Below are 22680 nucleotides of genomic sequence, written 5' to 3'. Positions count from 1 at the left end.
ATAGGCTTCAAATTCACATTGAGGGTTTCTGAATGGTATTGTAGTAACAAGTACTAGACTGGTGGTGCCCGGACCCAACCTCTCTTGAGGGCTGTGGGTGTTTTTTGCACACACCTTTGTGGGCCTTGTGTCATCAGATTTGAGTGAAAAGTAAATAAGCTTGTTTGTGTAACAGGTCCTCCTCTCTTCCTATGTTCTTTCCAGCTGCTTCACATGAAGAGCAACAAGTACTTAACAGTGAACAAGAGGCTCCCAGCTTTGCTAGAGAAGAACGCCATGCGAGTGACGCTTGACGCAACGGGCAATGAAGGCTCTTGGCTCTTCATCCAGCCCTTCTGGAAGCTGCGGAGCAATGGAGACAATGTGAGTACTGAGTACAGAAGCAAGGCAGTTTTAGGGGGTAAGACTCAGTGTTTGCGTAGTCACAGCACAGACAGTGGCAGAGTGACCCTACAAACACAAATGATGCTCATTTAGTGGGTATAAGTGAAAAAATAATAATTTCACCCATTGTGGCAAACGTTTTTTTGCACCATCGCAGTAGATGGGTGTATTTTAAGGAACAAGCATCCGAAAGAGGCTGTACAAAGACCCTAACAATCCAGGATTTCAACGATTCGTGTACATTTACGGATGCTTGGAGCAGTGTCCTGTAGAAATCGGTGGGACAAGATGAAAAGGAAATATAAACTTTACCAACAAAACAATCTCTCTGTAAACTATACCTTAGTCTCTTCCTTTCAGCCATGACCAAGCACTTTTAGCATTATGGCGTGTAAAGAAAAATTAGACTAAACCAAATATTGTGTGGTATGGAAGAGAAGAAGCAGAGAAGCCTCCCTGATTATGCACAGGTCCTCCTTGAATATTTGGGCGCCTTTCAAGTCATTTGGTCTCAGAATCAAGACTTTCTCATTGGAGTAGAAATGAATCACTGAGAAACTGCATATCCCCATTCTCTAATTGTGCCTCGATTTTGAGTTGAGATTTGTAAATGGCCTATAAAGGCGAATATTAGTTCTTTTCAATCCATGTAACAAGTCAAAATAGAGATTTGATTTCTATGTATTTTCTTCACAACAGGAAAAATGCTATTTCACGCAGTCTGAGAGCACATTCTCAGAGTGAAAGGCAGAGATGATGAACAGCTCGAGTCGAGTTATACTTGAGAGCAAGTTTCAAATTGAGATTTTGTTTTTTAGGAAAATACCTCCTTGACTGACTCCTTTTTCTTCTTCCTTTCCAGGTGGTAGTGGGGGACAAGGTGAACCTGAATCCTGTAAATGCCGGGCAGCCCCTGCACGCCAGCAATTACGAACTGGCTGACAACCCCGGCTGCAAAGAGGTACAAAGAAGATTTTTTCTGAAGGAGGGGCCAGAGGCCAATTTGCGTTTGGAAATGGTTGTAATAGGATTGCCGTACATTTTTGTGCAGGGAGGAGGCAAGGTTTGAAGGTCTATGAGTAGGTCTCTGAATGGTAGACAGTTTGATGTGAATGTTGGTAAGCTTAGTAATGGGCTTGCCAAATGACAGTAGGTTGGCTTTTGTTAAAATGGTCGTGCGTTATGCCTCTGGATCCATTGGTGTGTAGGAATTGGTGTGGAAGGATGGTGGAGTAGATTTGTTAGTGGAATGTGTTATGGCTGAATGTAGGTTTGTATACGTAAGATGATGCAAAATGACTCCTTCTTGTGCCTGGGTCGACCCCGCAAACGTCAAAATTCAGCAATTTGCATAATTTTCTGGATGTGGGAAACCGCCTTGCGTTAATGACATGCAAGGTGGGCGTTCCCGTCCAAAAAATGACTTTAAGGCATGTGCGGGTTATGACTGGTGTAAGAAAGGGTATGTAGGGCTATGTTCAGGATGATTTGCCGTAGAGCCACAGTAGGTTTGTGTTTGAAAGAGGGTGTCTGTGAAAGCCAAAGTGGATCAATGCTTGGGAAGTAGGCTGAAGATATACATGATTGTGAGGATGAGGTGTGACGGGGGGCTTCAATGGAAAACTCAATTTATTGCATTTAGCCTCCACACCTATTCAGTTTTTTCTCTAGCATTCATGCATTCGGGAGGCAGCAATGAGTTATGCCTTGTCAATATCTTTCAATCGATAAATTCGATTTTTGAAAGGTAATCTACTGCGCTGTTTGATTTTATTCAATTACCGAGGTTTGAAACTCTGGCTTTATGACTGAAGTTAGGGATGTGTGCTATATCCTTCTTTTGAAGAAATGAAAAATGATAGTTTTGTCTTATTTGAATATTTGTAACCTTTTTCTTATCTTTTTGTACGTATTCTCAATTGTAAATTAAACCAAATCACATCCTAAAGACACACAAAAGCAGTCAAGTGTAGACAAACTATAACTTCACTGTTCTTTTTCATGAGAAAACACACAATTTCAGCTAAAAACCTGTTGAAAACGTTAAAAAACATGTCGAAAAAATAAACATTTTAAAACATTTAATGAAATTTTTTAATAGAAGTACGCCTTGGGAAATATAATACATTTTGTGTCCAAGTAATGCTTTTTGTATACTTCAAACTTCAAGGGGAATTGTTAATCAAACTTAATTCTCGTTTTCATAAAATTTTTACTTGACCTGTATCTTAGCATGACGTACGGGCTTTGAATCACGTGACTTGTTTCTCTCAACAGAATATTTATCTTCATTTGTGAGGCATCTTTTGGGAGAACCTCATTTTGTAAGGGATCTAGTTGAAAAAGTTACCCTTTGATGTTGATGGTTCTGTCCTCTGAGTCACTTTCTACACTAATGGCCTGCCGTGATCTTCCACATGATGACGCTCTGTTGCTGTTTAGCCAGGCTCACTCTAAAAAAAATACACATACAGCTCCCGGACCATAAATGTGAGAGTCGCAGTAGATACAAGTGTGACAAACGTATGTAAACATAATATAAATGGAGATCAATTACGTGGCCACTAGTTGTCCTGCAAGTCTGCCACGGATGCAGTCCTATGGAACAATATTATACTCCTCTGATAGAACACTGCAACTCCACAAGAGATATTGGTGTGGTGTGGCTAACCTTAGTTTTTTTCACACTAAGGCCCATATTTATACTTTTTAGCAACGTATTTGCGTAATTTTTTCACTCAAAATTGGTGCATATTTATACTCTGTTTGCGCCGAATTTACATCAAAATATTTGACGCAAATTCAGTGCAAACCTAACACCATATTTATACTTTGACGCCCGACCCCGCAAACGTCAAAATTCAGCAATTTGCATCATTTTCTGGATGTGGGAAACCGCCTTGCGTTAATGACATGCAAGGTAGGCGTTCCCGTCCCAAAAATGACTTTAAGGCATGTGCGCCTTATTTATACTCCCGCGTCATTTTGAGGCACAGGAGGGGGCAGGCCTTAAAAAATGGCGCACAGCCTGATTTGCACCGTTTTTTAACGCCTGGGTGAGGGCAGGGATTAAGGGACCTGTGGGCTCATTTCCATGGTCTCTGACCATAGAAGCAGTCCACAGGTGCCCTCCTCTGCCCCCAGGAACACCCCCTGCCCCCCTCGCCCACGCATGGAGGACACCCATGGATGGGGGAACCCATCCCAGGTAAGTACAAGTAAGTTGAGGTAAGTAACTTTTTATTTCTTTTTTTAAGTGGCATAGGGGGGCCTAACTTGGGCCACCCTACATGCCACTTTGCCCAATGGCCATGCCCAGGGGACAAAAGTCCCCTGGGCATGGCCATTGGGCAGGGGGGCATGACTCCTGTCTTTGGTAAGACAGGAGTCATTTCAATGGGGGTTGTGCATCACAAAATGGCGCAAGTCGGTTTAGAGCCATGATTTTTTACTCTAACCTGACTTGCACCATTTTTTGACGCACAACTCCCATTCTTCCCTACTCCTGCACTGACCGGTTAAAGTAATTTTTTTTTACTCTAACCAGCCCGTAGTGCCGGCTACCATCAATCCATAAATAAGGCGCCCGCCTGGCGCATTGGAATGCCGTTAGCCGGCTGTACATTTTTTTACGCAAACCAATGCTGTCGCTGGTTTGCGGTAAAAAGTATAAATATGGGCCACAGTTGTATTTTGTAAGTTTGCGCCGATTTTGCGTCAAAAAGCGGCACAAATGCAGCGCTAAAAAAAGTATAAATATGGGCCTAATGTAAAGAACATACCGCACATCAATCTTTGAAAGCCTCCGATGAAACGTGGGTGGACATTCTGACACTAGAGTCAGGAAGGAATTTGAGCCTGAAGGTGATGCGACATTCCCCACTGCAGTGTGTGCTGTCTATTGTTTTTTAAGAGAACTGTATGATACTGAAGGGTGGAGTAGAGAATGCTTTCTGCATTAGTGAAATGCCTAGAACTCGAGTAGGACAACAAAAAGAATTTCAGTGCATAGTGCCGCCGACCAAGGCATGAGATAGAGCCTGTGCCGTAGGGCTGATCTTTCAGCTTCCTCCCTGTGCTGCAGAAACACAGGGCTTTGTGTGACAGGTTACCACAATGAAAGGACCCAGAGAAGGAAAGGTAGGGCTTCCTGAGAGCCTGGTATGGGGGAAAATCAATAGGATTTGTAACTGACATTGCCTTAATTCAAATATATTTCACAATTAGATGGAGTAAAACTAGAAATGAAAGAATGGGGAGCATGTCTGGCCGCTTGGTGTCCTCAGAGGAAAGGAAGTCAAGGTCTGAGAGGTTTGAACAAACAAAGGGTTGATGGGTTGGAGGAGTAATCCTTGGAGAAGTTGATACATGTACTTCCTGTTCATATTATTTAGGGGGCGAACAGCACTCTGTGCATGATAAACACATCATACCAACTTATGACCAGTAACTCCCATGGTAACTTAAACCTAGTGATAATGGATTGATGACTTAAAACAACAAATGCAGTTCAATTTTTAATTCAACAAGACAAACGAAAAAGGCTGCCATTTATTGGCAATAATCCAAGTTCCACAGGGGAAGAACGAAGGGAGTATAAATGATTTGAAAACTTTCTTTGAATATAAAAAGACAACACCAAAGTTACCACATTGAAGAACAGACATAGCAAAAGCAAGAAATAAGGGACTGATTTAGCGTTCAGCTAATTGGTTGCTCCTTTACAACTGTGCAGGTATACTGTCTACCATATTACAAATGCCATTTGATATAATACACTTGTAATACGGTGGATGGGATATCTGTCATATTTGTGATGGAGTAACCAGTCCATTGAACTCTAACTAGTGCCTTTAGTCTTTAAGATATGTGACATAATCACTGACGTAAAACAAGAATTGTACCCACTTGAAATCCATCCATCTTTAACTGAACTGAGAAATATTTTTAACATTTCAAATTTACACCAGGACTTACCAGAAGGTCACTATGACTCAACCAGGAAAACACAGGCAACATACTGAAAACACAGAAGACTTTGGGGCATATTTATAAGCCCCTAGCGCCACGTTGTGCCACATTAGCATCATTTTTTTTACGTTTATGTGGCCCAAAGAGGTCAAAATCCTCACTCAATATAATATTTAGAAAGTTGGGCATTGCATGCATTGTGCCACTTTGTAACCCTTTGCGCTACATTATGCCTACGCCAAGCATACTGTATGCAAAGGGGGCGTTCCCACTTCACGGGGGTCTGAAAAAATGGGGCAAGGAAATCGAAGAGATTTTCTTGCATCATTTTTTACGGCACTTTTAACACCTGCTCAGAGTAAGCATGAAAAGGGGACTTCTATTATTTATTATGTGCTCTTATGTACTCTCCAGGAGTAGCGCCAAAATTTTGGCACTATTTCTGCAGAGTACTTCAATACCGTCATGAAAAATTATGCTATTGCCCCACACCCTGCGCCATGGTGCGCCATATTCTAAATACAGCGCACACATGGTGACGGTAGGGGAGGCGAGACAGCTGCTGCTTTTGTTCTTTGAAATCCTTAGTGAACAGTGTGAACTGAAACTATTTGAATGCTTCCTTCCTTTCTCTGTTATTCTATCCGGATAGCGCATATTCACGGAGGCCGTGTTTACTCTGATCCCAAAATATGACAAGGATGCTGTTATAGTGAAAATTGGGAGTCTAATTCGGACTATTAACATAGATAGTAAGACCTTCCTGAAGGTCTTGGCATCAAGACAAGGAAATTGTACTTGTACTCAGTGAGCTTGAACAGAAACAACTGCTAAAGGGCAAGCTATCCTATGAGAACTTCCGAAAGTCACATAATATGATGGCCATGCCAGAAGTAATCTCTGACACCAGTGTCTTCATTTACATACACAGCAAGGCCCTGATAACTCCAAGTGAATAGAGAGGATAAATATTGGAATATATAAGTATTCCCAAATGGGGATTATTATCCTATATTATTTTTTATGAGCTTGTCCTAAGCATCACTGCTCCTGGGTTATTATTACAGGAGGATAGAGCTCAATTTGAGCTGGTGGTTCCTGGTGCGGGGCACTGGCACATAATTTTGGGGGCAGGTGCTTTTATTTGTGCCTCAAACATTTGATGCAAGCAAAAGACACAGGGAAAGACGGAGGAGGAAGAAAATGACAAAGCGTCACAAAGGGAGAAAGCAAAAAGCTGCAAGAGTGAGCTGAAGGGGCAAGACATGGCTGTAAATGGATTGAAGAGGCCCGAGATGTCTTTAGGATTATGCTGCCTCCGTATTCCGTACTCGCACTTTTAATTGCAGCAGCCGCATGTTTCAGAGGAGAGCTTTGGGCACTGGCACATTTTGATCTACAAATTAGGCGCTCCCAGAGGGTTATTCTTTACAATTATCCCAATATCTGAACTTCTTAAGATTTTCATAGGATGCAGTCGTAGTCAACTAGTCGTAGTCAACTCATTATTGCTCTAATCATCATATTTATTTTATAAAACATAAAATCAGTATCACAAGTTTGTTGTATTACGCAGTGCTTACAGACATATGTTAAATAGCAATCCACATAAAAGTTTCATATGTGTCCCAACTGTGAAATAGCTGCATTTATCGCATAGTGAAAATCCAATAGTTTTCAGTTACAAGACAAGAGCTTTGTCATTTTTTAGCCATGTTGTACAGCAGAGTGGCTCTTTGCAGCATGTCTGACATTTAGGAAAAATGTGCTAAAATGCAGTCAGCACTGGTCATGTAATTGCTCCTTCATTAATGCTGGAGAGATGGTGGGCAGGTTAGGAGGCACATGGAGAGAAGGCTGGAGGGGAGGCAAACTGGGGGAGAGGTAACATGAACAAAAGAGGGTGCAGGGGAAAAACTCTATAGTCTGGCCAGCAGTGTATGAGTCATAGAGCTTTTTTTGTTATTACTGACAGGAGTTAGGGTGGGGTTCTTCGCAATGAAGGGCAGGGGAGGCAATATGGACAAAAATAAAGAGCTATTTCATGGCCAGCGGTGTCTGCCTCATCATACTCTTTTGCAGTCACTGCACGCGGGAGGGAAAAGGAGTGGGGCAGCGCGTGGCTTGGGGGGGACAACACAAAAAAAATAATAACAATAAAATAAATTTTACCTTTTTCCCATGCCTCTCCGGTCTCGCAGTGCAAGCACAGGTTCCCTGCCTGCCCTGCGTCCAGTCCTACTGCTGCTTTCATGCTGCCAGCAGCATGAAAGCAGTGGCAGGATTGAACATAGCGTCCAGCCAAGGTGCTCCAAGGCAAAGTGAGAGCCTATGTCTGCTCTCTCCAGCCCGGCGACCTCAGTACGCATGTATGTTTGGCCGGCCCAAGACAGCTGGCCAAACATTCATGCGCACTGAAGGGGAGTGCTGTGCACTCTGTCTCTGTTCCTGTCATGCCTGTGGCCGCCCCTTTTAAAGTGAACACATAATAAACACAGTTTATTATGTTTTCAATGTAAATGTTTTGCAGCTGCTGCTGCTGGCTGGGGGGATTATACTCCTCTGCCATAGTGGAGGAGCCACTTCTGCTCATTTTTATGCTATAGTGGTGAGGGAGAAGCAGCAATATGGACGAGGGATGGAAGCAAGCAGCAGGACAGATAAGGGAGGCTGGGCAAGCAGCAACAGGGACGAGGGAGGAATGGAGGGTCGGGGAAGTAGCAATGCAGACAGGAGAGGGAGGACGGATCAGGGGCAATTAGAAACATGGATATTGATAACAAGAAGCAACATAGATGAGGAAAGGCCAGAGGAACACAGAAGGGGAGAAGTATACTTAGCTGAAAAAGAAGCAGAGGATGCTTAAACACAAAGAAAAAAGTAGCACCAAAAATGAGCAGTGGAAGGACACAAGTAATGCATCCATCTTCCAGGGGAGGTACGAACACACAAAGAGGAAGGGAGCCTACAGCAGCTGACCCTTATGAAGCAAGCAAGAAGACAGTGACATTGCAGCCAACTAATGGTAAGTAATAGTTGGCCTCTAAGTCCACTGCTAGAAAACAAAAAGTCTTGAAGAGACAGCGCATGTGCTGTCTAGAGAAGACATAAAAAGAAGTTATTGTCTCCTTAATACGCTTCTCAAGGTCTACTTTTTAAAGTGGTTAGTGGGAATGAGTTGCCTCCTTACAGAATGTCAGGGCATCCAGCCCCTACACAGTTTCTGTGTCTTCTCTGGATGCTCTATCTAGGACCATTTTTAAAAAGTATAATTTCAATCAAGGCTTCTAATTACAGGTTCTAATGCCTGTTAATTGCATCAAATGTCAAGCCTTATAAACAAAAGTGTGGCTGTCATTAGAGTGAACACCTTGGGAACAGTCAACAGTCTTTAAGGGAGGCAACTTATATCCTACAAAAACTTTGAAATGTGGCTTTAAGCCATTGATGAAAAAATACTACATGATGCCTAGCACCAACATATTTTTCAGTGGACTGTATTCCATAGTCATCCAGTTTCACAGAGGAACCAATAACACCTATTGTTTATTTGTACTGAGTTTAGAACTCTTATTGGAAACAATAATAACTAATCACCATATAAATGCATCCACATATTTAACTGTAAGTTTAAGAATAGGGCCTATGGCAAAATACTGTTTAATATGCAATGTATTATGTTATTTGGTCAACCTTGATAAAAAAAACAAAATCCATGACCCTGGATTAATCCTTACATATTCTCCTTGAAAAATATAGTGCACACACGTTGTTTCAAATGGTGCAACAGTAAGACCAATGCAAATTTAAAAGTTAAAATGTTATTTGGTCAACCTTGATAAAAAAAACAAAATCCCTGACCCTGGATTAATCCTTACATATTCTCCTTGAAAAATATAGTGCACACACGTTGTTTCAAATGGTGCAACAGTAAGACCAATGCAAATTTAAAAGTATACAAACAAGCCTTGGAAGTATTATCAATGGCCCTAGACCATGCCATATTAGTCTACTTTCAAAACTTTGTCCCTTCAATGTGACCCAACCATCAACAAAGGGTGTGTACATTTAATAGCCTACTCCATCTGCTGTGCTCAAACCCTTACTACACTACTCACTCCTTCACTCCCATCCTCCTAACTCCCATAACTCCCACTCCGCTAGACCCTATGGCTACACTTCTAATTCAACTACTAAATCTTCTTTAATACTCAAATATGCTAACCCATCATGATTTTACCCATGAAACACACAAACCATCAAATATTTTGCCCTCACCTCCAGTGTATTAATCTTCATAACCCTTACTTTTCAATCACTCAATTAAATGTGACATTTGTCCTTCATGCTGTGAATCTGTAGTTCTACTACAAATGAAAACAACCTGCGACTGACCCCATGTCCTCATCAAACTACCACACAGTATCCCCACCTCCCTGCTTCTCAATGATACTGGAACACCTTATTTTAAAATAACTTACAATACTTCCTACCTCATGTAATTTGTACAAACCTCCTCAAATCAGGTTTCAATGACTGACACCCCAAAGAAACATCCCTTTAACATGAAACTAACTTTATTTCCTCTGCTCACCACAACCACCTGTCATCCTTCCTTATTATTATTAGATTTATTTCTTCTTCACATTCTCTGGTTCAGGCATAACTCTCCAACTTAAACCTAATCGGCTGTGCAACCAAACTGACTGAACAGGCCAAATCCTGAGGATTCAACTCCATCTCACACTTCTCACTCAAAGAACATGTTGTCAAAAAGGCCAAAACAACCTGCTCCCACTGTCTCATGAAGACAGTGAAGCCTTTTCCCCCATGAGAACACTCCAGGACAACATTTCAATCCGTAGTCCCCTCCCACCTAAATGAAGAAACATCCTGCTCAACGGCATCCCAGAGACCACCCTTACTCCCCTGAAAGGCATCCTTCATGCTGCGACACAGCTTATGAAGGGGCTCCAGAAATCTGACCACACTGTGACCCCCACCATGCCAAGATCATCTTGAAGATCAGCTGCATCACCTACAAGACCCTCTACACCAAGACCCATGCCTACTTAGCTAACAAACTAAAAATATCAGGTCAATGCCAGATGAGCAGGCCCAACATCGCCTAATTAGAGATTAATCAGTGAAGGAACAAGCTAGCAAGAAACAAGCCTTCTCTGTCTATGCGCCCTGAAACAGAATTCAATATTAGAACAGCACCCATCATCCTACAATTAAGGAAAAAACTGAAAATGTGCCTCTTCAAGGAACATTCCCTCAAATAGACAGACTGACTTCTACCCCCTTCTATTACCTCAGCTCTATGCCACCTATCCCCATGGATCCCCCCTTGGAATTGTCTACCATACAGCATTCTACTGCTAGTCAGCTAGATTATTAAAAAATGCAAACACAGATTATATACATTGATCTCTCCACAGCCGTTGAGACCGTTGACCACAATTTTCAACTCCTCTCCATAAAGATCCTCAATGTCATTAAGTCTACTTTCTGATAATTTTTCTCTTTCCATTCTGATTGGGCCTTGTCTGTTGTGTGGCAATTCGAACAACTTCCACCCATACTCCAGCGACTCAGTTTTGGTCCCCTCCTTTACATTGTCTATGCCACATTCCTTGGTGGTGTCATCTGTTTTGTTTTCTCTGATCATTTACATGCAAATGGCATCGTACTCAGATTAAAGGAAGCTGTGTTATCTAACTTCTGATGCTTCCAAGACCCATACATGCTCAGTACGCCTAGCTGAATTATTCCCACCAACAAGGTGAAATCTGCCAGAGTACAATGCATGTGAATAACTACTCAAGGAATGTTTAGCTTCTGTGACTACATTGTGAATTCTATTAACCCTGTTGTCTTCTTGCGTGACCTTCCTCCTGCTATCTGCGCATAAATATTTAATAATATTTTTAAATTACTATAAAAATAATATTAAAATAATATTTTTTATCAGTTTGTATTACTTTATTTGCATAAATATTTCTCACATGTTGTTTTTTCGAAACGTAATATACGGCATATAATGGCACGGTAATCATTGGCTACATACATAGTCTACAAGTGCAATCAGCACAGGTAACCTGATAACACAGCAACATTCAGAGTATTTTCCAAGACTGCGTGGTGCAATACATAGCGAAGAGCATCAATATTCCCAGCGCAGTTCCCGTAATGCCCGCACCCTCCGACCCAGGGGGTCCATCAGCTGACCCAACCACATTCATCTCAGTAACAAGTTGTTTTTAATTATCCGATAATTGCAAAAACAGTTCAGAGCGTTAGCAACAAAGTACTGTTAACATTCAGCGGAGCATGCAAGCTCCTTCATAGGCATGCTGGTGCTGCTCCAAACAAGTAATCTGAGAAGGTGGGAATGAGCAATGAACAACCCAACTAAATTAACGGTAAATTTGAAGTCGTGTCCTTGTTTATCTATTCGTGCAGTAGCGGCTTGCGGGCCGCAGAAGGGTTGGGGTGGGGAGGTGTGGGAGAAAGGGAGAGGGAGGGAATAAACCTTAAATTTAACCCTGACGCTGCCCAGAGGAGCATCAGGATTGGCAGGCGGACTGGGAGCCTGTGCAGGCTCTCTCCAGTCCAGCAACTGTGTTGCTGCACTGGAGAGAGCCTACAGTGCATGTGTTTGGCCAGCCCAAGACAGCCGGCCAAACACACATGCGCTGTGAAGGGGGAGTGCTGAGTGCACGTCACCCCCGTGGCCCGCCACTTTCAAAGAAAATGATAATAAACATAGTTTATTATCATTTTCTTTAAAAGGTTTTGCAGCTGTTGCTGCAGGTGGGGCACGGCGCTCCTCCGCCACACGGAGGCGCTGCCACTGCATACGTGTCTATATGTGTATGTGGCTGTCATTGAAGGTATTGGTCTGTTGTTGCATAAGTGTCAAACCGCATTATGATGTGGCGTTCGTGTCAGGGAACATCCACATTTTGTGTTTACGCAGCCCCCCTCCTTCTCTGTAGATGGATTTCTTGAAATCAAAGTGTCACAGTTTGCATGCCCCTCTCATCATGGCACCCCTGGGTTGGCGCTGGTTGTCATGAGATGTCAATGTCTAGGACCCACCCTGTATCGCCCGTGGAGCCGAGACTTCATTTGTAAACCTAAACCCCACAAATTATCCATTTGATTCTGGCAAAATCACACCATTTTCCTGTTTCTTTAATATAACAAATGAAAGCGCATAGAAGTTGCATAAAGCCACCTGTAAGCACTACATAATAGCAGCACATTGCTACGCGATGCAGCTTTTTCTCACTAAATAATAAAGATAACCGAGGTACAATCCTACTACACCTCATCCAGACTAACAAACATTACTGCTAAACCAATTTTCATTTTGTAAATTCAGCTTTTGTTAACATCAAAATATACATTATAAAAGGGTATCGCGCAACGATGTTATACAATTAATATCTATTTTGTTTTATGTGGGGTGCGGAAGGTAGGCAAGTAATATATTTTCCCCATAAAATAATAATAAAATGTACTTAGCAACAGCAAGGAGTATTTTATTATAATTCCCCTGCAGGGCTTTATTCTTGAAGCAGCGTGGCAAATGCGTGTGGCCGAAAAGAGGCTAGCCCTGTTGGAAGATTCCTGTTTGTGAGAAGGAAAACCTCTGCTACTCTACACACTTGCTGTCTGGTGAAAAAATCATAATTAAAGGCTCAATACTCATATGGTCGCGCATGTTGGCACTTTGATTTGTTACGTTAACATACTGGAAAATGGTGTGATTTCCCCAGGATCAAACGATTAATTAAATGTGGAGTTTAGATTCACAAGTAAAGTCTCATGTCTCCACGGGTGATACAGGGTGGTTCCTAGTCATTGCATCTCATGACAACCAGTGACGCCCAGGGGTGCCATGATGAGAGGGACATGCAAACTGTGACGCTTTGATTTCAAGAAATCAATGCCGATTGTTGGGTGAGACTTGTGTGTCCTATAAGCTCACTGCCCCTTCAGCCGTAGTCGAGGATCACAGCTTTCCTCAAACCCCTCTGTGCCTAGCAGTGCTTTGTGAAGACTGGCAATCCTCCATTCTGTGCTGCAGCGCCAGTGCCAAGTATGGTGGACAATCTAAGTGGCACCCTAAGGCGCATGACATACCTGATGGGCAAGGTGTGAGTGCACAGTGTAGACTGACTAGTGGACATCGTCTCAGTGGACATCTGGAAGTCCTGAAGATCCACAACATTCAAACTTGTGTGCTAATGATTCTTGGATATGTGTGTGTGTGTGTAGCTTCTAAGGGCCAGATGTAGCAAAGGGTTTGCGCCTCGCAAACGGCGAAAAACGCCGTTTACGAGGCGCAAAAGCCTCTCTGCTATGCAGAAATGCATTTTGCGAGTCAGATCCGACTCGCAAAATGCATTTCCGACTCGCAAATAGGAAGGGGTGTTCCCTTCCTATTTGCGACTCGCAATGCAATGCAATTTCATTTGCGACAGCGAAAGCGGTCGCAAATGAAATCGCAGTTACCATCCACTTGAAGTGGATGGTAACCCAGTCGCAAACGGGAAGGGGTCCCCATGGGAACCCTTCCCCTTTGTGAATGGAAAAAAGTTTTTTTTTTCAGAGCAGGCAGTGGTCCAATGGACCACTGCATGCCCTGAAAAAACCCGAAACTAAAGGTTTCGTTTTTTTTTTCCAAGTGCAGCTCGTTTTCCTTTAAGGAAAACGGGCTGCAGATGGAAAAAAAAAACAGCTTTATTAAAAAGCAGTCACGGACATGGTGGTCTGCTGACTCCAGCAGGCCACCATCCCCGTGAGTGCCCATACTTGCAATGGGCCCCATTGCGAGTTGCAGAAGGTGTCTGAGACACCTTTCTGCATAGCAAATTGCGACTTGCAATTTGCGAGTCGCACGGACTCGCAAATTGCAAGTCGCAATTTGCTATTTTGCTACATCTGGCCCTAATTGTCCTAACTTTTACATAAAAAATGTTGATGTGCCTAGGTGTGCCCGTGCAGTTCAACCAGACAAAATCTAACATGTGGAAATACCACATACAGAACTGAGGACGGCCAGCTGTGTGGTGGAAAGGGTCACAGAACCTGTTTTATTTGATGTGCACCAGCTCCAAATCAGGTGCATGATGGTATTGTGACCTCTGTCCATCAAACAAAAGGATGGGTTTTCTTTCTACAAAGTTTACAGCTCGAGCCCCTGTTTACGTCCTGGCAAATGACTTGCAGCCTAAAACTGTTTTTCCGAAAGCTGGCACTTCTGCCCCTTCAAAATTGAGCAACAAATACAAACCATATGAGTGGGAGATGCTTATTTAGTTAAAACATGATATTCTTTTTTTAAATTTAACTGACCTATTACTTCACTTCTATGACAAGTTAACAAATCACATGGTGCAGTAATGCAGTAACATATGGGGCAGATCTGAATGTGTTTAAACAGTTCATGGCTACACATTCACAATTACTTTATGAACCTTCAGTCTTTCTAAAACTTGCTTTAAAATGCACCATTTCCCTTTTTTTATTTTTTTCAAAATGTTCTGGGAGAACCTCTCCCCCACTGAACCTCCTCTTATGCCTGCGACAGAGCACTCATTCCCAAATTTTACGCCCCACCACTTTGAAATGTCACCAGCCGCCACTGCTGTCCCCTCATGTAAAGTTCCATAGTTGTGTGCTTTACTCTCCCTTGGCCTACATCATTGTAGTAGGAAGGATATGGGATTGATAAGGGGATCATAAGAAAATAGGGCTAGGGGCCTTGGTAACATTTTGATTGGCATATATCAATGAGGCATACATCCAGGTGTGATCACTTAGTCACTCCCATGGTCTCTCTGTGGGGCTATCAAGTTTAGAGTCATTTATACTGTGACAGACTGCTTCATGGACAAAGGACAGAACAGAGGAGTCAGCATTTAGAAGAGGGCAACCCCCACATTATGAACCTCAAAGACTAAGGGCCTGATTTAGATTTTGGAAGATGGGTTACTCCATCCAACGGTGACAGATATCCCACCCGCTGCAATATAAATGCCATAGGAAATAATAGTATTTATATTTCGGTGGATGGGATATCCGTCATTGTTGTGAGGGAGTAACCCATCCACCGAAATCTAAATCAGGCCCTAAAACACTAAGGCCCTCATTTTGACCTTAGCGTTCTTTCAAAAAGACCGCAGAGGTACCGCCGTGCTGAAGACCGCCAGTGCAGGCGGTTTTCCGTGCAGTGTATTATGACTGCTGGCAGCCCTCCATCCTTTTTCAGACGGAGAGCCGCCAGCAGCCATACTGGCGGTCGGCGGGGAAGTGGAGGCTGCTCCACCTCCACCACCACGTCATCAGAACACCGCCCCCGAATCACGTCCCATGATTCGGTGTGGCGGTGTTCTGGTGACGGGGTGCTGGCGGCGGAGCAGCCCCCATGGGTCCCGTTCGCTCCCGGAGGATCACTGTACCAGGTAAGGTGATTGTCCGTTAGGGGAGGGGGTTGAGGGGGTGTTGTGTGCGTGCATGACTGTGTGAGTCTGAGTGTATAGAGGGGGGGTGTGAGTGAGTGTATGCATGCGGGGGTGTTGTGTGTTTGGAAATGTGTGCGTGTCTGTCTGTATGTATGTCTGTGAGTATGTGTGCGTGTATGTCTGTATGTATGTGTGCGTGTATGACTGTGTGTGTCTGTTGGAATGTTTGTTAGTATGTGTGGTGGTAGTGTCTGTGTGCATGAAGGGGGGGTGTCAATGTTGGAGGGGTGGGGAGGGGGTCCTGCCAACTTTGGGGTGTGGTAGGGGGGTCAGGGGTGTTGGGGGAGGACTCGGGATGGGTGAGACCCCTATCAGTGCCAGGGAAGGAATTCCCTGGTACTGATAGTGCCTACTGCCATGGATTTCGTGGCTGTACAAAACCCCACGAAATCCATGGCGGTATGCAGGGTTGTGATACCGCCGGCGGTGTAGTGACAGCCACTGGTCTGGAGACCAAAGTCTCCAGCCCATCAGCCGTTACCACCCTGGCGGTCGGAGTGGAGAAATGGCGGTTTAGCATGGCGGTCACCGCCATGCTTGTAATGCCATTTTTTTTCTGCCGGCCTGTTGGTAGTATTACCCCCATTTCTCCACCGACCGCCAGGGTTGTAAGGAGGGCCTAAATCACATCTGCATCTGGAAATGGAGGATAAAAAGGGGACATTGACCCTCCCACAATTACCAAACAGGAGCTATACATCAGCATGGAAAAGTTCAGCATGGCTTCTGCCTGTTGTGACCAGGACTAGGGACTAAGGTCTGCTACTCTCCCTATTGGGTGCGGGGACACAACCCTAGAAGCTCTAGCACCAGCATCTTCCTGCCTGCTGAGACCAGTGGATCCTGTCGGGAAAACACCAGGAGGGAGTGAGGCCCAGTGGGTATCCTGTTGAGTGGATCCCTGAAGCTGAGTTTAAGGTTTTGGGACCACATTGAGGACCTTTGCACTGATTAGGTTGTCTGCCAGAGTGCTTATGTTCACAAACCCCAGTATGCCTGGTGGGGCCTTCGATGAAGACTCTGGACTGTTGTCCAGATCTGGCAGTTCACCCGTGTGCTCCTGATCATGACCCCCGTATGCCAGGTGGGGGCCGCGGTGAAGAGAAGGCTGTCACCCTGTTGAAGTGCTGTGATCCAAAGGGTCAATTGCTTTATGTGCTCTGTTCATGAGCACCATATGCTAGGTGAGGGCCACGGTGAAGGTAAGGGCCATCCCTGGATTAGCATATGCCAGAGCAGCGTGTCTGGCTATGTGTTACCCATGGGAGAAAAGCATCAATTCAATCATGTGAACCTAGGAGCACCTGAGACCTCCCGCCAGATCCAGGAAGATATATCGCACAATTTGAGGAGCACTGTGGACACCTGCCACCACACCTGCAGCTTTGAGACGTCTATTCACCTACAGGCCACTGACGCATGCCCTGCGAGAGTGGTTAAGGCTGATTGCTGGGCCACTGAGCCTCTGAGAGAACTTGCCTGACTAAAAGCGCCAAAGCACTGGGACACTTTGACTTTTAAAACGCCACTGTGAAACTTCTAGGGCTTGTACTTTCTAGCTGGGCCTAACCTGAATGATCACCTCAGATGAATGGGGAATAATCACCTTCTGACAGGGAATTGGGTCTCAGTGCTTATCCAGACAGGCTAGTGTGCCAGATTCATGAAGATTGTATATTATTTGTTTAGTGCTGTATTTCATTTGTATAAATACTACTTTTTAGGTTTTACCTGAGACAGTATATGCACTGTCACTTGCAAGCGATTTTATGAACTAAAAGGGACTTGAAGCTCACCAATTACTATCTATTCATTGGCTTCATTGTCACTCTAATTTTCTGGCTCCTGACTGGTCAGCGTAAGCTGTCTTCATTCGTTTCTCCCTTCCATGAAGCATGGAGCAAGTATAGATAGCTTCTTTTCGATTTGGGTGCTTCCACTGCTTGCGGGTATTAAGGATTTTTTTTCTCCTTCTTCCCCTCCCATGTCATTGTTTGCCCCACAAAAACTCTGTCTATGCCAGAATCACCAAACATCTTCTACACAGACTCCAGACCATCCAGAATACTGCTGCAAGACTCATACTCGACCATCCATACCACGCCCACATTACACCGCACCTCAGAAAGCTTCACTGGCTTCCCATTCACAAGCGCTGCAAATTCAAACTTCTTATGCAAACATGCAAAGCCCTACGCAACACAGGACCAAAATACCTGAACAGCCCTATACACTTTCACCAAACCACCAGACACCTACGCTCTGCCTCTCTCACTCACACACACTCCCTGCACCGTCCAAAACCATGGAATGACCTCCCTCGACACATCAGAGCTTCCGTGGGACCACACACCTACACACCTAGACAAAGCGCTTAAATACCCTCACAAATTATTAGTGTGCCATACAAATCAACATAACATAACATAACACTGCTCCATCGTTGATTGCCTCTTGTCTTTTCTTGCACCAGCCCCAAGAAACGCAGCACAGCACACGTTCCCAGTTGTTTCGACCATAGCCTTGAGTTTCTATTTTTTCCCTTTCACAGAGGTGCTCTGTTTAGGGAAGAGACATTTAGGGAGTTGGCAGCAGCTTTGAATTTCAGAAACGCGCAGCCTTTTCTTATTTCACAAGGCCCGCCTGAGGAGTGGAACAGTGCCAATGCCATGACATGACCACGCAAGCATTTGATTTAAAGTTACTACAAAACAGACAGGTGTGTGGAGTGGGGTGGCCAGGGTGCTTTCATTGTGAAAGAGCCAGTCACTGAGGCATTGTGCAGCACTGCATATGAATGCCTGTTGTTGCCTCCTACCTTCTCATTGCAGCCTTGTTCCCCCACCCTCTCCTCATTGTGTTACCTGAAAGCACATATTCCAGTATTTCCATTTGTGCGTCTGTAAATCCAAATGTGCTTTACTTTTCTTTGACTCCAGGCACGGCACAAGTCAAAGGTACCCAGGGATTGACAATGTCTGCCCACTGTTTCCACTGGGAAGAAGCTGGACCCCACAGAAACATGCAGAACTCATCCCTGTGTACATTTTAGACTCCTGGACACATTCAGCAGCACCTGCAGGTTGTCTGCTTTTGTTCTGAGCAGCAATGTGCAGGGCAGGGTGCTTTTTTATTTAAAATTCCAGCTGGGCCCAGAACAAAAGCTGAGGTTAAGGCAACATCAGGCCTCCTTTTGTTTCAGTATCCTGAATGGGATCTATCTGGAGCCTCACACCTAGATGCACATGCAATGGAGGGGAAACAAAGGCACACAGCTTGTTATTACTTCATAAGTACTTAAGAGAGGTATGCTTTTGACTTTTTTCAGTCCTTGTATATGAGAGATATGCATGCACTGTAAGAATGTCAAAAGCATTGGTCTGTCCCAGTATTTGCATAAATAACATTTTAAATACCACTGTTTTGCTTTATTTCTTTTATAGCACTGCTCAACCTGCTGCAGGGTGACGGATCGCTTACATAACACGTACAAATTATAAATTGACAATAAATCATCTGTGTGTAAATCAATGTACAGGATGTATTACATAAAGCAGTGAGGGAAACAAGGTGTAAGGGTCACATGTCCTTCAATGGTCACTGTGCTATATTACAAGGATTACACAATTTATGAACTGAAAGTAAAAAAAGGATCTCTGAGTTAAAAGTTGTAACCTACCTACCCATCTACGTAAAATAAAAATCTGTCATCTGTGTGTTACATGATGTGTTTTGCAGCAGACATATTAACCATCTGTGCTACTTTGAGTCAAAAATGGAACCCCAAAAAAAGAGATTTCACCAGCAAGTGCATTAACCTCCAGAGTTATCTTACCATTATTATTATTATCCCCTGAGATTTACTGGGCACACAAAGTTGTCTGCAGCAGGTGCCTTAGCACCATAAGACAGTAGTTCCCAACCTTTTGACACCTGGAAATTCAAAAAAGTGTTTTGCTTTAAAATATGAAAGCTTTGAGGTTAACACATAATATTATAGCACTGCACTGAGAATGACTTATCAGAAGTGATATTTTAAAATCATGAACCATTAGTAAACTAACAAAGGAAGACAGTTGTCATGTAAACTCTGTACATGGCACAGAGTATTATAGAGCAACATTATTGTCTATTAAAACACAATAGGTTTTTTGTACAACTGATATTCTGAACTCACATATATGAAAGTGCTTTCATACACCATAATGAAGAAGAAGTTTTGTTGAAATAAAATATTTGCCTATGGTCATACAATGTAAGCGGGTAGGCCAAGATTTATCCAGATTTTCTGGTTTTACTTTGTACAAATCAGCCACTAAATGGGTACCTATTTATCTTTCCTTTTTCATGTTAACAGATTTTTCTACCTCTTCGTGCCTTTTTCTGCTTACTAGAATGGAGGGGTTTGATTTACATGTTCTCCTTTTACATAACACACTAATCTTTCATAGGCTTGGAGAGTCTATATGATTTGCCCAGAATCACAGGATGCTGAGCCAATGGTGAGACTCTATCCTGGTTCCCCAGTTCCAAACTCAGCAGCTCTGGCCGCTTCACATTCTTTTTAGTCCTAGATAGATGGAGGATCCCAGGTAGAAGCAATATGAGGAGGAAGCCCTGATGTGTAGAGGGAGGTCATTTCAGGTCTTAAGTGCGATTGTAGAAGCTAGACCTCCTGTTCTGCTTTTTCAGATGCACGGTGTGTGTGCAAGTGAGAGTGAGGATGAGCGCAGGTGTCTGGGGTGTTGGTGTAAGTGAAAGCGGTTGTTAAGATATGTAGGTCCAATGTTGTGCAGTGCCTTGACAACATTACACATTTTTTAGGCACAGGAAAATTAAGTGTTTTGCCCAGAATAACAAGATGTTGAGCTGAGGCCATACTGTAATATCAATTTTTTGATATTTTGTGATGCTAAACAGCTTCTGCAAAAAGCATACAAAGTGAGAACTATTAGCCTTGCCAATGATTGTTTCATAAAATCGAATATCTGGTTGGACATCCATTCATTGAAGTTGTTGGAGTGTTTTGAGTTGTGAGTCTGTGTAAACCTTGTATCTACCTCGCTTCCTGACAAGCCTTAAACTGCTCAACCCGCACTACCACTGAGGGTCAAGTTGCTACAGGGGTAGTACTTGACCTAGTTACTCAGGACCCTCTGTAGTTTGGGCCAAAAGAACATCATGGGTAAAAGACCCAAACTACCACGATTGGGCCAAGTAGCTCCTGCTTGCCCGAGGCCCTCTGAAGGGGATGTTTACAAACATATATAATTGAGACTTCCATACAGTGTCACTGTGTGTCATACAATATAGACTCCCTTTAAAAGGTCTCTCGGTCAAGGGACAATATTATAGGGTGACACACAAAGTGAGGTGGAAAAACCCTGCACATTGTGGGTTTCCAGCCCCTGTTCGGAGGCTCTGTACAGCTGATGTCCATTCTGGGATGTTGAAACCTACCCAGGACTATTGTGTGTTTTTTTGGTGTTGGGTGGGGGAGGCGGTGAGCAACAATGCACACAGTGAATATATTTTTAAGAATTGTAAGATACATGCCTTTTAGAGCTACAGGAATAACTGAGGTTAGAACTCATTCTAAGTGAAAATATTTAAAAACAAATAGTGAATACTTTTATGACGTGTACTTTTCACTGTCACTAAATAAATACAATGATCTGTTTACATTTTAATTTGTTATCGTTTTCGTGTTAATCACTGTAACATGTTATTTGCGAAACAGGCATCCTTCCCATAAATAATAAAGCTGTGATTAAATGATTTATTGGATGAAAGGATTTTGCTGCCCATTATTACCTGTCTCTCTTCGCCTCACAAAAATGTCTGGGTGTGGCAGCCTGAGATTCAAGTATAATAATATTAATAATAATATTATTAATGATTAGGTTTTCTCCAGATCGTTCCTCTTTGCAAAGGTGTTCCCAGCTTGGCTGCTTAGCCCTTCTGCGTCTAAGAGCATCAGTAGGCCCACCTGTACTGCTGCTTTAACCTCTGTCTGCTTCTCTTTCCAGGTCAACTCCGTAAACTCCAACACTAGCTGGAAGATCAACCTTTTCATGCAGTTCCGGGATTACATGGAGGATGTCCTCAAAGGGGTAAGGCGGGGCGTGCCATATGTTTCCTGCATTTCCCTTTCTGCTGTAAAAACATCTGCAGCCTTTCTAATGCCTCTTACATAACTCTAGTCCTCTTTTATTTCCACGCTCATCATATGGTTTCTTGTTGTTCCGTCAGTCCTGGATGGAATTATGTAGCAGCACAAAGAGCTAACCAAGATGTTGAAACTGTATCACACTATTCGCGCTAAAAATCCAAAACAGATCATTGTTTTTTTACAGCTGTGAAAGCTTCAATTGCATATTGATAATGTAACTATATTGAGCAGCATTTATTAAAATTCATAATATTTACCTTACAATTAGAAAGATTTACAAAGAAAAGCTCTCATTACAATGTAGTGGGTTTGCCTAGAGAGTAACATTATAGTGTATTAAATCATATATGAAGGAGCATTCATAAACATTTTTAAAAAAAATGTTTTATTGATTTTTACAAACAAAATGAGTGGTGTCACATCACACGCCACAAAGGCACAGGACACAACCTTATATGTAGCATGACATTAAAGCAGTAAAGCAGCAATGCAGAGAAAAATGGCATAACATTGAGTTATGCAGCAAGACCTAACCAATCATCTTGTGTGTACACTAAGGGCCTCATTCCGAAGCTGGCGGTCTTAAGACCACCTGCCTCGCGATGGGGGGCG

The 22680-nt window shown here is 43.2% G+C and overlaps 1 protein-coding gene across 1 annotated transcript in view; it reads left to right on the top strand.

Annotated features, from left to right (window-relative positions):
* The window catches only part of ITPR3 (inositol 1,4,5-trisphosphate receptor type 3), a 467836-nt gene that overhangs the window by 167592 nt on the left and 277564 nt on the right, over nt 1-22680 (top strand). The window contains exons 5-7 of the mRNA XM_069238858.1: nt 205-363; nt 1247-1345; nt 21926-22009. Coding sequence (XP_069094959.1) covers nt 205-363; nt 1247-1345; nt 21926-22009 — 342 coding nt within the window. The remainder of the gene's footprint in view (nt 1-204; nt 364-1246; nt 1346-21925; nt 22010-22680) is intronic.

This window comes from Pleurodeles waltl, chromosome 6 (genome assembly GCF_031143425.1).
Source record: "Pleurodeles waltl isolate 20211129_DDA chromosome 6, aPleWal1.hap1.20221129, whole genome shotgun sequence".
NCBI classification, from domain to species: domain Eukaryota; kingdom Metazoa; phylum Chordata; class Amphibia; order Caudata; family Salamandridae; genus Pleurodeles; species Pleurodeles waltl.
The sequence above is the reverse complement of the archived record's forward strand: the minus strand, read 5'-3'. Positions and strand labels throughout refer to the sequence as shown.